The sequence below is a fragment of the Coloeus monedula genome (genome assembly GCF_965178545.1).
Source record: "Coloeus monedula genome assembly, chromosome: 23".
In the NCBI taxonomy this organism is placed as follows: Eukaryota; Metazoa; Chordata; class Aves; order Passeriformes; family Corvidae; genus Coloeus; species Coloeus monedula.
In genome coordinates, this window is record NC_138803.1 from 3,297,260 (window position 1) to 3,312,599 (window position 15,340).

The 15,340-nt window shown below is 45.0% G+C and overlaps 1 protein-coding gene across 3 annotated transcripts; it reads left to right on the plus strand.

Annotated features, from left to right (window-relative positions):
- The first annotated feature begins 9,783 nt into the window (after window positions 1-9,783).
- SIKE1 (suppressor of IKBKE 1) lies at window positions 9,784-14,528 on the plus strand. Of its 3 annotated transcripts, none has more exons than XM_082296374.1 (5): window positions 9,784-10,095; window positions 10,177-10,282; window positions 10,619-10,761; window positions 12,644-12,757; window positions 13,156-14,528. In XM_082296374.1, the coding sequence occupies exons 1-5, from the start codon at window positions 9,937-9,939 to the stop codon at window positions 13,243-13,245; spliced, it is 612 nt and encodes a 203-aa protein (XP_082152500.1). In that variant the 5' UTR covers window positions 9,784-9,936; the 3' UTR covers window positions 13,246-14,528. The 3 variants fall into 3 exon arrangements, with proteins under 3 accessions (XP_082152500.1, XP_082152501.1, XP_082152499.1); XM_082296375.1 differs by having other exon boundaries at window positions 13,136-13,266; XM_082296373.1 differs by having other exon boundaries at window positions 9,784-10,282.
- Window positions 14,529-15,340: the final 812 nt, after the last annotated feature.

Here is a 15,340-nt window from a genome sequence, read left to right on the forward strand (position 1 = left end):
ACTGAGCTGGCAGAAAATGTCATCTGCGTAAAGCACACGCTGTTCCTGCTTTTCCTTCTTTCACTGGGCATTTTCACAGTGAAATCCTGACCAGGTGGGGAGAATGGTGTTTTTTGGAAGAGGAAGAGGTGACTTACACTCAAGGTGGCTTAAGCATGTTTGAAAATGTTGTGCTTTTATAGGCTTAGTTTTGCCAGTCCTCATCTTCTGAACTACAAACGTTCAGTATAAAGCAGAACGTGTTGATTCAAGGGCTTGGTTATCCATCAAATGCAGGAATTTAGTTCTTAGTCCCAACTGAAAGACTTGACAATTTATCAAAAATGGAATCCACTAAAGAAAAAAAAATCCATTGATTGATAAAAGTAAAGTAGAACCATAAACGTACACATTCAGACTAGAATCTGAACTGTACCTCTATTTATTGCTATTTATGGCGAAAGATGTGGGGTTTATCATTTTTATTGCTATAAAACCCCATATCATAAAGCAACATATCATCAACTTATCAAATTTATTGTGATACAAAACATCCTTCATGGAGCAGGGACACAGGGAGCCCTTTCAGAGGTCGGTACTGACAGTGCTTTAGCTGCTATCGTAAATATTTTGACAGTTGAGTCATGGGGAAATTTTTTGTTTACAGGGAATTTTAGGAACTCGAGCTGAAGGTCTTCACCATCTAGCACACCTTGGGGCACATTAATAGTCACGTAGTGGAACTCAGAGCACGTTTCAGGCTTGGGTTTAATCGCTGTACTTTGCTTGCTGCTGGAAGGCAAAGCTTATTTTTTTTTAATTTGCAAAAATTTAAACCAAAAACTGAACAAAAAATGAACTGGGCATAATCAGTACCAAGTAGGTGTGATGCCAGCTGATCTATTCAATTTCACTCAAGCAATTCAGTAATCACTGCTTAATTAAAGAATGATTTTGCAGGGGAAATTGTAGGATCACTTGATTGATCCTGTATGCAGCTTACATGCATCATTAAGGGTTTTTCTGTTCCTCTTGGTTTTAATGTGCCAAGAAGCTCCCCAAAGCTGCTCTTTGAAGAAATTCCACTTCTCTTCTTATTAAATGTGTTCCTTCCAGGTGATATAATAACCATAATAGGAACTGGCTCGTTTCACCAATGGACTGTGTTGCAATTCTCTTGAAATTTTCCTTTGGAATTGTTATTCTGTGAATAATTACTTCAAAGGCATAACTTTTATACATTGTAAAATAAGAGGTTAGAGATAGTTTGAAACTCAAAGCTTTCTGGGCACTTTTGGGAAGAGAAACAAATAATTGAATTTAAAAGTTGTTTTTCCTCACTCTGTGTGTCAAATGAAGTTCTGTTGGAACAGATCCTTGGCTGTAGAATACCAGATTTAAAACTGCATGTCTTCCGTTTTCATTTAGTCAGATGATTAAAAAAAAAGAGGAAAAAAGGAGGTAAAGAAGAAAAAAGCCCAATGCCTGGAATATTTTCACATGGCAAATTGATGTATGGCTTGAGCACCAATTTATAACCCCAGAGCATGCAGAGAAGGAAATTAAATACTCACGGTGGTTGCAGGGAGCTCCTCTCTGCCAGCACAGAGTCCGTCGGGCTGCAGTGCCGGTCCCAGCTCTGCTCCAGCTGGAGCAAAGCAGGCCTTTCCCTATTTATCAGTTTGTGTGCACACCCCGGGCTCCAGACACTCGGCAGAGCAACGCTGCGGCTCCGAGACACGAACTTCCCACACAGCTCCTCTGGGGTCGGAGCAAGGGCAGCTGCGAGCCCACATAAATCAAATCAGAACTGGGTCATCAGGGACAGAGGCTATGGGGACCCTCACGTCACCGCTTCCCAGAGTCCTCCCTGGCCCAGCACAAAGATTCTGCTTTCTTGCTAGAATTCAAAATTCTCCCATTTTGATTGCTTCACCTTGACGTGTCTGGGGTGGTGATGGAAAATGTTCAATTCCAGAGCAGTAAAAATATTGTAGTAGAATTATTTGGAGATTTTTACGTGACATAATAATTTAATTTGGAAAAGCTGGATTAGGCCAGGGCTTCCAAACACCAAACACTTACCTTGTCCTCCGTGTTCTGATCTGGACATCCCTGTGGTGATGCAGCACACACCAGGCTCACACTAAGTTCATTGGTATATTCAGTGAACTTAAGTTCATGTTGCCGTTAACTCAGCAAAATTTCATTCTTAAAACCCCAAGTATTTCCATTACGAGTAACTTCTAATAAATTAGTATTGCAATTTGATGTGTTCATTGTTTCCTAGGTATATGTGACCTTTTGGATAGGGGATTTTCTTGTTAGGTATTGTGCTGTTCCAGTGCTCCCAGCAGGCTGCAAATCTCCTCACTCCAGATGGAGCTCACCTGCCTTCTGTGTGACATCAGTTCTCCATTCACCTCAGGAAAAACTGGTTCTGTTGGATACTGCATGGAATTAGATGGGAAAAGGAAAATATAATTTTCTGTTGCGTGTCTTACAGCAAAGTCACTTGTAAATAGTCTTTTGGAACAGTAGGTTTTCATGGGTACATAGTAAACTGACACCACCCTTCAAAGGAGGGACATATTTATATTCCATGGGCTCCAGAGAAGAGCAGCCCTAAGGCTGCTTATTTCCATGTGCCATTTAGGAATCTGTCTTTGGAGGGGAGTGGTTGAGTCTCTCAAGAACAAACAGCATTGACTGATAAATATTATTTGAGCATATTATGGGGTTTTCTAAGATTTCAGATGTCCTGCATTGATCACATGTGGTGACGGGGGGCTGGAATGCAGTGATTATGCAGTAGAGACAAAGATAATGATGTTGTAAGCTTAATTATGATGAGCACTTGTCTTTCTGGTAAAAACAGCCTCATACAGAAACTTGCCAAGTTGCCAAAAACTTGAAAAGTAAAACTGAAGGTTTTACAATTGACAAAACAATTTTTTTTTTTAACAGCAGTATCTCTTTCACAATACCCCATTGGCTTTTTCATCCAGCCTTTCTCATGAAAGTTGGAAAAACAAGTAGAGGTTTGTGAAATATTGTGGTTATCTTTTAAATGCTACTGACTTTTATTTTTAGCATTTTTTTCTGATAGAAGCCACCTTACTGATAAACTGCTCAAATTAGCTGTAGGATGTGGGTATTTAGAGCCCGTTGACTCCAGGGAACTTAAGCCTGAGGCCCAGGTTTTTAAAAGGCATCAAATCCCCATTCTACTCAGTTTATAAAGCCTGCTGGATTCAGGGTAAATTCAGTTTCTAAAATCAGTATATAAATAAGTTTATGAAATAACTATATAAAAGTGATCCTATTCAATGCTTAGCATGACAAAAATGGGAGACTTGAGGGCACACTTGAGTTACCTAAAATACTGCTGCAAAGAAGAGGAAAATAAACTCTTTTCCATGCTTGTAAATAATCAAAAACCAGAAAGGTTATTTAGGAGTAAGGAAGATTTAAATTACAAACTAGGGAAAGCAATTACTGTGGCAAAAATAGCCCTGGAGTGAGTTCCTTGTACAATCTTCTCCACTGGCTGTTTTGAAGATCAGTTTGGGCAACCAGATAGAACTAAAGAATTGTTTTCTCTGAGTTATTTTGGTTTGTAAAGAGGACTTTTTGTGAAGGACTTTTAAGCTCTCTTCCAGCTCTGCTTTCTGTTAATTTTCTATACATACATCAATCTTGTAAAACACTGATGAAGTTTCTGGTCAGTAACATGCCCAGAGCCACTTCAGTGGCAAAGGAAATAATCCCAGACTCCAAGCTTGCTTTACTAGTGTTAAGTAAACAAAGTGTCACTCATAGATATGGCCTGAAAATAGGAGCTGAACAAGTTCATGGCATGAGCCAACATCCAGAAGTGGCACTGAAGTGGGGAATAAGGGACACACGTGTTTTGCATAGAAAACAAGCGGATCTGGTGACAGCAGCCTGACCTGGACACTGCTGCAGCACTTGTGCAGCCTCACTGCCAGCGGTGCAAACTGGGAGCTCTGGGCAGCCAGATCTCCGTGGAGATTGGGCAGCTGGCTCCGAGGGTTTGATGGGTGAGGGAGCTGGAGACGAAGGAAGAGCTTCCCTGGATCGATACCTACTGAGAGAATCCATTTTCAAGGTCAGAACAATTCTTTGTTCATCTGGACTGGAGATTCCAGATTTCTGTGACTGGTTTGGTATCTGAATAGTTAAAGGAAATCATATCTACTCCAGCTGCATCTTCTCTACATAAATGACCCGTTTGGCTTGATCTGGTATTGGATTGTTTACGTAACTTCAGTAATTAACCACTATCAGCCTCATTAATGAAACATAAACCACCTCTTCTGCTCATTTATAAAGCATTTGTCAAACAAAACTCAAACAAAGGGCAGAATCTCAGCAAAGTAACAGCCCTCCAAGAGCTACTGAGCCCTGACTGCAAGGCACGGCAGTCACTTTGTTGTTGTTTTTCAGTAGAACTGAAACAGAAGTGATGGCATTGTCTATTGCTCTTGGCTAACTTCTCCCTGAGCCATCTGAGATCTGTCACACGAGGGCAAAGATGCCTGGACAACTATTTTGGCCATTTCAGTACAAAATACTGATGTTCCAGCTCATTACTGTAAATCATTAAATGATGAAAGCAAGAGTCAAATACTAAACTACTAAAGCCCTCAGAAAACTAATTGCTAATTACAGTAATTGTTGTTCTATGTGAGTTAAAGGTTATATTAAAATATATTATTTCATTACAGGATTAAATCTCTCCTGTTGGTAAACTGCTCTGAGCAATATTAAAGAAAGCTGGGTATTAACAATACAGATCACATATCAAAACAATCTAACTGAATTTTTACCTATTTTTGTGTCAGAGAAATAAAATGTTTTAGAGGCATAAAATACACTGGCAGACACATCCACGCCAAAAGTTTTGTTTTCCAAGAGCTTAGATTTCCTTTCCAATTTGTTGAGGAACTCATGAAAAAACGGCAAGTTTTCTGTTCCCCCCCTCTTTTGGATTATTTATGGATCTTCCAAAGGTTCAGGAATGCTGACATTGTTGGGATTGTTCTTCATGGCTGTGGATGAACCTCTCAGTCCTGGGTGAGAAACAGCACAAAGCCTTGTGAGTACTGATTTTCCCTGTTGGTGTTACCTTGCACAGTGAACAGCTCCCATTTAGCACTGCAGAGAAGTGTTCATTACTGTGAGATAATAGAAATACTCCTTGCTTTGCATCAAATGTATCAGACAAATCCTCATGATAGAATCGGATGAGAAATAACTCAGAAGTTGGAAGTTCTTGTTAAGTTCTTAAATGTTTTTCTAGGATTAAATGATGAAATATCAGACCAGACAGGAAAAACAATTTTGATCTTTTTAAGACTGATTTTTTTCTTAATCATGAAGTTGTTGGATAGTTTCACCTTGCCTTTTCTTACAGGCTTGTAAGGCAAATCTTGAAGAACTAAAGATGATGTCAAATTTCAATGCAAGAGCCAAACTGCCTTAAACTCACCTGTAAATCTCAGGGCAGGGCTTACAAAATGTTACTGTTTCTTCTGTTCATTCTCTTAAGCTTCATCTGCAGTGCCTGAAGGCAGAGTAGGTACAATAAGCCCATCCATTCAACCTTCCCAAAGTTCCTGGGTACCCTGACACCTCCATCTTTCAGTACCCTCTGCGAAATCTGTTTCCCCTTGGCTGGAAGACCAAGATTTGTTAATAAAATGCTCTAGCGAGGCACAAGGTGGAAGAAAGCAAAGCTATCAATTAAACTTGATTACAATCTCAAGAGTTGGTAGCTCATAGAGAACACTTGTAACTTTAGGCACTGAAGTGACTGTACTTTGCAGGTACAGCAAAGGGAAGACAAGTCCTGGACCTCATTTCCATAAAGCAGATCTCAACATTCTTTATTAAGCATTAAAAAATAATTATTGTGGAATCCCTTGCTCAGCATTTTATCAGCAGTGGTCTTGCTGCTGAGAGACTGAACTAACTGGATGTATCCATTTATCAATGATAATGTTTTTCCTTTTTTCCAGCCTGGATTCCATCTTGAGGACATTTGTTTTAGTAGCAGAAAGAATATTAGACTCATAAATGTGAGTGCTGTGGTGCAGTGGGTGACTCCTCAAGATTTATCAAAGCAGGATAATTAGGATGAACAACAAGACTGAGTTTCTTGGTAATAACTTTTGTCACAAGACAACTCTGTTTTATGCCACGTTAATCTACCTCAAAGTATGGGCTGGGAAGTGCAAGAGGAGGATTCATTTGCGCTCCTGGCCCATGAGTCTCTGTGCTGCACTTTTGTTGAGGGCGATACCAGTGAAATTGTGACAGTAGCTGGTGGTTGTCTTAACACCATCACTTGATTTTAAAAGCAAGCAGTCAGAAAGTGTTGGGGTGGGTGGTGTGAGTGGGGGCTGGTTTGCTTTTTAAACAGCTGTAGCTGCTGAAATACTTGGGTTTTGAAGGAAGGACTTGTAATGGAAATGAGAATTGTCGCATTCCACTTTTAAAAAGCTTGCGCCTGCTGCATCACTATGGGAGACTTGTGCTTTCAGACACTTAGCCACAATGTTTCTACCTGTGCTGACCACACTTCCAATTAATATAATTTTACTGAAAATCCAAGAAGTATCCTAGAAATTTGCCCTTTATTCTCTTCTCTACTTCCAATATCTACATGTCACTCAATCTGTCACAGAGGTTGCCATTTGATACTGGTCTGTTCATAGAATCCCAGAATGGTTTGGTGTGAAGGGACCTTAAATCCCATCTTGTTCCACCACCTGCCATGAGCAGGGATCTTCCACTATCCCAGGTTGCTCCAAGCCCCGTCTAACCTGGCCTTGGACACTCCCAGGGATGGAGCAGCCACAGCTGCTCTGAGCACCCTGTGCCAGGGCCTCCCCACCCTCACAGGGAACAATTTCTTCCATATGTATAACCTAATTTTCCGCTCTTTTGGCTTGAATCCATTTCCCATTGGTCTGTCACTCCAGTTCCTGATGAACAGTCCCTTCCAGCTTCTTTGTCAGCCCCTTCAGATTCTGGAAGGGCCTCTGAGGTCTCCACACAACCTTCTCTTCTCCAGGCTGAACAGCCCCAACTCCCTCAGCCTGTATCCATAGTGGAGGTGCTCCGGTCCCCTGAGCAACTTTGTTCATTTTTGGTCCATCTAGATTTCTTTTCCTTGTGATTTTCCTGCTGTTAGCAAGAACCTCCTCAGCTGTACTCAGAACTGCTATGTATTTATCCTACCACAGAAATACTATTTCTGATTTTCCAAAGATGGCCTGGAAGCAGTTTGGACTCTGCAGCAACATTGTTGTTTTGAGTGTCCCAGTACTCTGCTATCCAGCCTTCACTTCTCCTCCTACAACAACCCCATGTTCTGTTTGACAAAATACAGCCATGTGGTTAAGAGTTATTAAAAGCATTAAAGCATTAACCTCTTGTAACCTCATTTTTCACTTTGTACACACACATAAGTGTTTAATCGAATCGAAGTTAAACACTAAAAAGTTTGAGAGGCCAAATTTATACATTCTCTTTAGTTTACACAGAATTGATGTGATAAGCCAAAGGAATTATAAGGCACCACTACTCAGAAATGCTCTTCTGTTGATTTGTTTAAACTCTGTTGCTACACACTCGAAGTTTTGGTGACAAGCATTCCCAGCATTTAAACCAAGGAGCTTTGTCCTACTGGGATCCACTCTGTGTCCTGGCGCCACAGGAACTCACTCTGCTGTCCCTTGGAGCTGGACAAATGATTCTGTGTCAGAAGATCTGCTGGAGAGGGGCTGAGCCCCAGCCCTGAGTGGGGGCACGGGCTGAGTGCAGTGTGGCAGTGGTGTCAGAGACTCTCATCTCCCTCATTCTGGAGTTTTATTCCTAGAAGCCAGAATGCCACAGAGGAAATAAACTGATCCTGAAATGACAGTCTGGTACAGCAGTGCTGGCCCCCGCCTGCCCCTGCTTGTCCCTATTGGCATGGAAGGCCAGAATGGCACCTCTGACACCAGGGAGTTTTAAATCAGAATTATAAACACAAGAACAGAACAGGCCAGCAGTTCAGACTCACATCCTGGTGCAGCTCCTGCCGAGGTAAAAGGATCCTTCACGCTGCCCAGACCATGGGTTCCTTCAGCTGAGTTCCTATGGATGTGAACTGGAATTCCCAGTGCCACATCTCTGAACGGCTCATTGAGTGCGTGAATTAAGTGGAACCTCAGGGACTGCAAGTTGGATTTCACGGAAATCCCTATGCTGGATAAAGTAAAAAAGGGGAAGATGACGCTGGCACACAGAGATCATTCCATGGAGCTGTTTCAGGCCTGCCGTGTGAGCCTGCCCAGAGGCTGTGTGGAAATGGGTGTTCTGGGAGAGGCTTTGGAGGCAGGCACAGAGCTGGCAATGGGAGCAGAGGGAAGCAGCAGCAGGTGCTGAACTGCACACGAGGGGTCGTGTGAGGATGTGAGAGTGGGACAGGGGAAACAAGCACCGGTTATGGCTTAGGGATGATGTGTCCATTTTGGGAGAGGGCAATCTTTACCCAACTTGTTCCATAACCAGGATGGTCCACACAGTGATATTTGTCAGTTTTCCAAGTGTTCATGACTTGCCCATTAGGAAAAAGGAATTCTGATAATCTGTCTTAACTTTCTAATATTTTCTAATAAGATGAAAAATAGGGAAGGACCAGAAGGTGAAATATGCTATAAGCATGGTTTGGACTTTTATTTCCACACTAGTGGAAAGATTACATTTCCCAAATTTGCAGAATAGCTCTCATACTTTACTAATTAATCTGATTCTGATGAAATATTCCATCTGCAGCTGCTTACTCTGTTCTCTTTTGCATTGTGTGCATGTTTTGAGACTGTTGCTTTTATAAAATTATCTCATTCAGCACTTCTGCTCCAGGCTTGATTATCTCTGGGATCATAAAGAATCTTCATCTGATAAAGCATCCTGGAGTTTTCTCATGTGTCTGTGTGAATGGGGAGTTAAACTCGAAAGATGATTTAAGTCAAAGGGAGTCCTGCTAAAATACTATTGCTGAAAACATTGTTAATGAAGTCGGCGCTATTGAACAAAGGTTTGTGGCACAAAGCCTCAAGCACACCCCGGATCACCAACAGTAGCTTCAGTTAGCAAATAAGAATCAAAGCAGCGAGTCAGCATTGCACAGCTTGTTATTTTGCGTGGCGGATGTTTACTGTTGGAAGGGACAAACACCAGTATCAGATAAGACGGGAGCCCCGCAGATCCCAGCCGGGATTGATCACGCTGTGAGGGAGCAGCCGCGGAGATAAGCGGGACCCGGGGTCAGGGCCGCCGGCCCTCCGCAAACAGCCTGTGCCGAGCAGCGCCCGCTCGGAGCCGGCCTTGTCCCGGGCTCCCCCGATCGTTCTGGGGCCGGGCCGCTGCGGCCGAGCCCGGCGCTCCTGGGGCACGGGGGGCTCGGACACGCGGGACCGCGGCGTGGGGCGGGAACGCCTCGTGGGAGGGAGGGGACATCTACCTGGGGCAGGCGTGTGCCGGGGGAGGGCGGTGTCCCCTCGCCCCAAAACACCCCCGAAACACCCCAAAACCAACGAAAGCCCCACGGCTTCGAGCCCCCCCCGGGAACGGCCGGGGCAGCACCGCGCCCCGCCCCTGGCTCCGCCCCCGGCCCGCTCTGGCCCCGCCCCCCGCCCCGGCCGTGGCGCTCTGGCGCCGCCAGGCGAGCCCTTGTCGCAGCGGCAGCCTCGCGCCGGTCCGCGCCTGCGCACTGGCGGCGCCGTGGCCGCGGGCGGAAGCGGCGTCCCGGCCCCGCGGGTTCGCGTCCGCCCGCGCCCGGCGGCGGGGCCGGAGCGGGGCCGAGAGGGACTGAGGGGGGAGAGCGGCGGCGGGGGCCGCGGGGACATGGGCCCGCCGCGGGCGTGAGCAGCGCTGCCCGCCATGAGCTGCACCATCGATAAGATCCTGACGGACGCACGGACGCTGCTGGAGCGGCTGAAGGAGCACGACACGGCGGCCGAGTCGCTCATCGACCAGTCGGCCGTGCTGCACCGGCGCGTGGCCGCCATGCGGGAGGCGGGCGCGGGCTGCGCCGACCAGGTGAGCGCGGGTGGGGCGACCCCCGTGTCTCGGCAGGGCCCGGGCAGGGCGGCCGGGCCGACCCCCGTGTCTCCTCGGCAGGGCCCGGGCGCCGCGGCGGAGCGACCCGACCCGTCCCGGCTGCGGCCGCACGTGGTGCTGGCGCAGGAGAACACACAGATCCGCGACCTGCAGCAGGAGAACAGGGGTGAGCGGGGCCGGGGGCGCTGCTGGGGGCTCGGGGGCGGATCCTGGCGGGTGATGTGCAGAGCGGCTCCGGGGGTGTTGGGCGGTGTGCGGGGGATGTCCCGGCGGAGATGCGCGCCCGGTGGTCCCGGCGGGAGGGTCTTGTCGAGGGGAGCAGAGGTGCGTCTGTGTCGCCTGTGGCAGCATCGCGGGATGCTCCGGTGGGTCCCGGGTCAGGGAATCTCCTCAGCCGAGGGGATCCGGGCAGCCCCACCGCAGTGCCAGGTGGTACCCAGCGACCGCCTCGGGGCTCCTGCTGTGGCTGCCGGTCGTGGCCGTGACGTGCTGTGTTCTGCAGAGCTGTGGGTCTCGCTGGAGGAGCACCAGGACGCGCTAGAACTCATCATGAGCAAGTACAGGAAGCAGATGCTACAGCTTCTGGAAGGGAGAAAACGTGAAGATGCAGAACCAGTCTTGAAAGTCCATCAGGCTAATTCTGGGGTAAGGTGGGAAGGGGACAGGAGAGTGCTCAAGACCCCTGTGCCCTGTCTCTTGCTCGCTGTCGTGCAGTCGTTGCTTCCATTCCTGCAGTGTCAGTGCTCCAAAATACATTTTCTCCAAATCTGGTCCCTCTTTGCTGTTCTATTTCCCTCTGTTCCTTTCAGAGCACACAGGTTGTAACAGCTGTCCCAGAGGACACTGAAAGGCACAACCCCTTCACAGCCCAGGTGGAGGCTTTTTCTTTCAACCAGGTGGTGACTTCCCTGGGTTAAGCTTAATGTACCTGATCCTTTATAATAATATCTAAGATATCCAAGTTGTTATCATTCCTGTCCAGTAGCTGTAATGCAGGGGAAAAAACCTCCTAAATCTCAGTGAGCTGCATATGTTTAGTTCGTAAAGCGATTTCACTCCCAAGTGTTTTTAAATCCAGATACTCAGTGCAGTGGCCTAAAAGTGTCCCTTTGTCCAGATTGGGCTCAGTGATTTCAGAACTCTGAGATGTGGCTGCTGATAACTGCTGCCTGTTTCATATTTAGGTATCTAATAAGAATAGAATAACATTAAATTTCCGTTTAAAACTTAGGAATTGTATTATGCATTTTTTAAAATGCATTTTTATGTGGTTAGAGAGCAGCAGGTTGGTTCAACCCAGTGACATCTCATAACTTGTGATTTTTTCATTGGAACTGGAGCCAGCCTAACTCTTTTCTTGTGTATCTTTGCACTGATATGTGGCAACTCACTGGTTCTCTTTCGTGAGTTGCTTAACTCCTCTGAAGGTAAGTGGTGTAGCAATGTCTGGTTTCACTGCCTGCCTGAGTGCACGAATTGCTGTTTATCAAGGTTTTACATTTGAACAAAACTTGACAATACAAAGCTGAAAAGGTTCTGAAGGAACCCTTGAAGAGATGTCCCTTAACTCCCTCAATATCTAGGCAAAGTCTTTTGTACTTCAGATTAAGTCCATGAGTTTTTTCCTCTCCATCATTTGGAGAACAGTAACAAACTTCTAATGTCTTTAGAAGAACTATATTCTTATTATAACCATCTTCCTGTTTAGAAAAATAATAATATTTCTTCCCAGAAGTCTTTCGTGTTCTCCAGCTCTCTTCTGGATGCTCTAATTTGTTTACATACTTTCTGAATAATGGAATTCAAACCTGAATCCTCTGCTCTGTGATACATTTATCTTCCAGAGGCAGTAGAAGAGCTATGGGCACTTAAAGAAACTCCACCCTGTCACATTATGTGATGTACTGCTCTTCAAGCAGGAGCTCCATGTTGGGATGTGTCAGTGTTGCTTCCATGTACATTTCTGAGCTTCTGCAAAATGCATCTTCCAGAGGATTATTTCTGTATCTAGACAGATTCTTTAAAATCTGCCTCAGGAGGCTCTGGTCTTACTTGCTTTAGTTTTATTGCTTGATATTCTTCTGAGATAAGGTTGTTTATTCCACACTTGAAATCTTCTTTGCTTTTATTTTTGGTGTCGTTATCAATTCAGTCAGGCTTTTCTAATAAAGCAATATAAAATTTGCTGCCTACTAATCATGTCCACATGAACTTGAATCTGCTGTCTCAGACCTTGTCACACTTGAAATTATTTCCCTTTAAGTCAGGGTGCCTTATCTTGCTGGCTGCTGTGTCTCTATTCACTGTTTTCACTGATAACTCCTGATAAAGGACAATAAGGTACAAGTTCTTATCCTTAAGTATACAAGGTAGAAAGGATTGCAAATGCTTGGGAGGAAAGGATTAAAATTCAAAACAGAAAGAGAATCCAAAATCAGGAAAATGGAAGTAAGTGATCTAGAAGGGATAAATTGCAACTGTTGCTTTTGCCTGGATTTACTGCATGTATTAATTTTATGTCTTTCAGGAAATTGAAAGTCAAATAGACAGAATATGTGAGATGGGAGAGGTGATGAGAAAAGCTGTTCAAGTGGATGATGAGCAATTCTTTAAAGTTCAGGAGAAACTGGCTCAGTTGGAGGTAAGAATAGAGCCAGTTGCTGAAGATAAATTGAGCTTTGGGGGTCTCCAGACTTTTTCTGGATTGTCTATGTTTGTGTCAAGGACTTACTCAGAATTTGGGTAGGGTGTCAGGAAATGCAGAACATTATTATTTTCAAGTTCTTAATGTTCATATTATTTTTATATATCTATATATATATATATATAAATAAAGCCAGAAGCAAAAGATAAGCTTTAAATTATGTGGTTCCCCTTGTGGCAGCACTATATTAATGCTTGCCTTACAAACTGTGTGGTGTATCTGTGAAGGAGTGGGACTGTTTAACATCCTTTAACTATGAATTAGCACCTTTCTGTGATAGTCCTTTAGTTGTGAATTAGCTCGTTTCTATTTCAGCAAAAATGTTGATTTTGCAGCTTGAAAACAAAGAGCTGCGTGAGCTGTTGTCAATCAGCAAAGAATCCTTCGAGGTGGGGAGAGAAGATCTGCCAGACTGTGAAGCTTAGGCCACAAAAACCTCATCTCCAAGCCTTCAGAGACTGTTATGAAACTACCTGACAAGGATTTGTTGTTTCAGGTGTTTCCTTGTATATTTGTTTTATCCTTAATGTGTGTGGGCTGTTTTCTCTGCATTTTTCTGAAGTGTTGATGGCAAAAGCTTGCACCCTGCTCTGTCTTAGTACCTGCAGCACTCAGATGCTTAACACTGAAGTATTTGATGTGTCTTCCCTTGTGATGGTTCATTTCCTCTCCCTTTGTTATTTTTTATGAGCTTTAGTTAATAATTCCAGCTGTGCAGATGGCTCTTAAATCCATCTTGTGTGTAGCTAGAGAACATAATGCAGGTTGTGACTGTCGTGCTTGATGGAAGGAGTAAGAGATGATTGAGAAACCACAGTGTGAATGGCAGGGCCGTGGTTTGCTCTGGCTGCACAGGGCAGCTGGGCTCTGCAGAGTGAGTGACCCTCAGATTCTGGCTGGCCTGACTTTGTTACTTTGCCACTGCTGAGGGGCAGTGGGAGAACAGCAGATGCCAGCAGAGCACTTGAAGGAGTTACTCCTGTTCAGAGCAAACTTTACCTTGTTTTAGGGGTGAAGATTGGTGTTAACGACCCTTCCTGACACACACATTTTCGAAGGATTAACCTTTTTTGATCGATAGACCTGTCCCAGCCTTACAGTGCTCCCAGTTATCAGCCAGCCCTGCTCTGTTGGTGTGCTCAGAGCCTGCCAGAGCACAGCACCTGCAGATCAAAGCTCTTTGGCCTCCCACTGCTTTGGGTTCAGAATGAGCAGGCAGAATGAGCTCAGGTCTGCCTCAAAACTAAACAAACCACCTCCATACACAGATTTTTTAATGTCACATCACAGGTGAGTGTGGTGACAAGTGTTCCATAGTTACTGCAGGTCCTGTATTGAGTGCAATTAGAGGTGCAGTCTTGTAGGAGTTTCTCAATAGGGTGGTATTTTTAATGACACTTTTATATAAAGATTTCTGTCCTACCTGTGATCAAAGAATAATCTTCCGAGAACAGTAAGCATCTCATTTCCACTATTAGCTTAAATTTTTAATGCCACTTTTTCCCAAGTGAGACTTTTGATAGATGCAAAAGGTGACTCGTTCCTGTGTTTACTGAGAGACAGTGAACACTGGAGACATTGTGAAATTTGGAATATCCAGCAAGACTGGTAGATATAAGGGATTTCTGTACAGGAGTGCTCTGGTATACAATCCTTTTCTATTAGAAATTGTTCAGGAGGGAATTAAAAAAAAAAAACCAATGGGAAATATTTTCTCAAGTGTTTTCTGTTTTGTGAGTCCGGGGGAAATTCCATGTATTCTGCATGTTCCCAAGCCTTTTGCACCTGACTGAAATATTACAATGACTAAAATGTTGAATTTTCTCTTTTAAATTAACATCATCTGGAATGCCTGTGATGAATTTTTATCTTCACTCTCTCAGTGTAGGGTAACATCTCTCCAATTGGGTCCTTGCTGCGCAGCCAGAAAAAAACCAGAAACTAAATAGCAGTTGCTTTGATTGAGTGTACTGTTAATTAGTAGCAGGTGAGAATTGGCAAGGGAAGTTCAAGTATGTTCACAGAATACCCCAAGTTGGAAGGGACCCACAAAGATCATAGAGTCCAACCCCTGGCCCTGCACAGACACCCCAACAACCCCACCCTGGGCATCCCTGGGAACGGTGTCCAAACGCTCCTGGAGCTCTGGCAGCCTCAGGGCTCTGCCCATTCCTTGGGGAGCCTGGGCAGTGCCCAGCACCCTCTGAGAACCTTTCCCTGATACTCAACCTAAACTCCCCTGGCACAGGTCCACGTTCTATTTGCTCCTCTCCTATTCTGGATCTGTAACTGGAATCTGTGACTGTAAATGGCCCGCCGTACATGGTTCCTGGGGGCTGCTGGGCATTTTCAGAACTTGCTCCACTCGTGTTGGAAACTGGACTGGAGCTTCAGGACTGGAAGTGCTCTGCCTTCTCCTCGGAGTCCAGACACAAAGCGTCTCCCCCGAGCGTTCAGCTCAGTGGCAGCTTCAGCGAGCGCAAGGCTCGTGTCCTTCCCTCGAGCTCTGCCTGCCCAGCA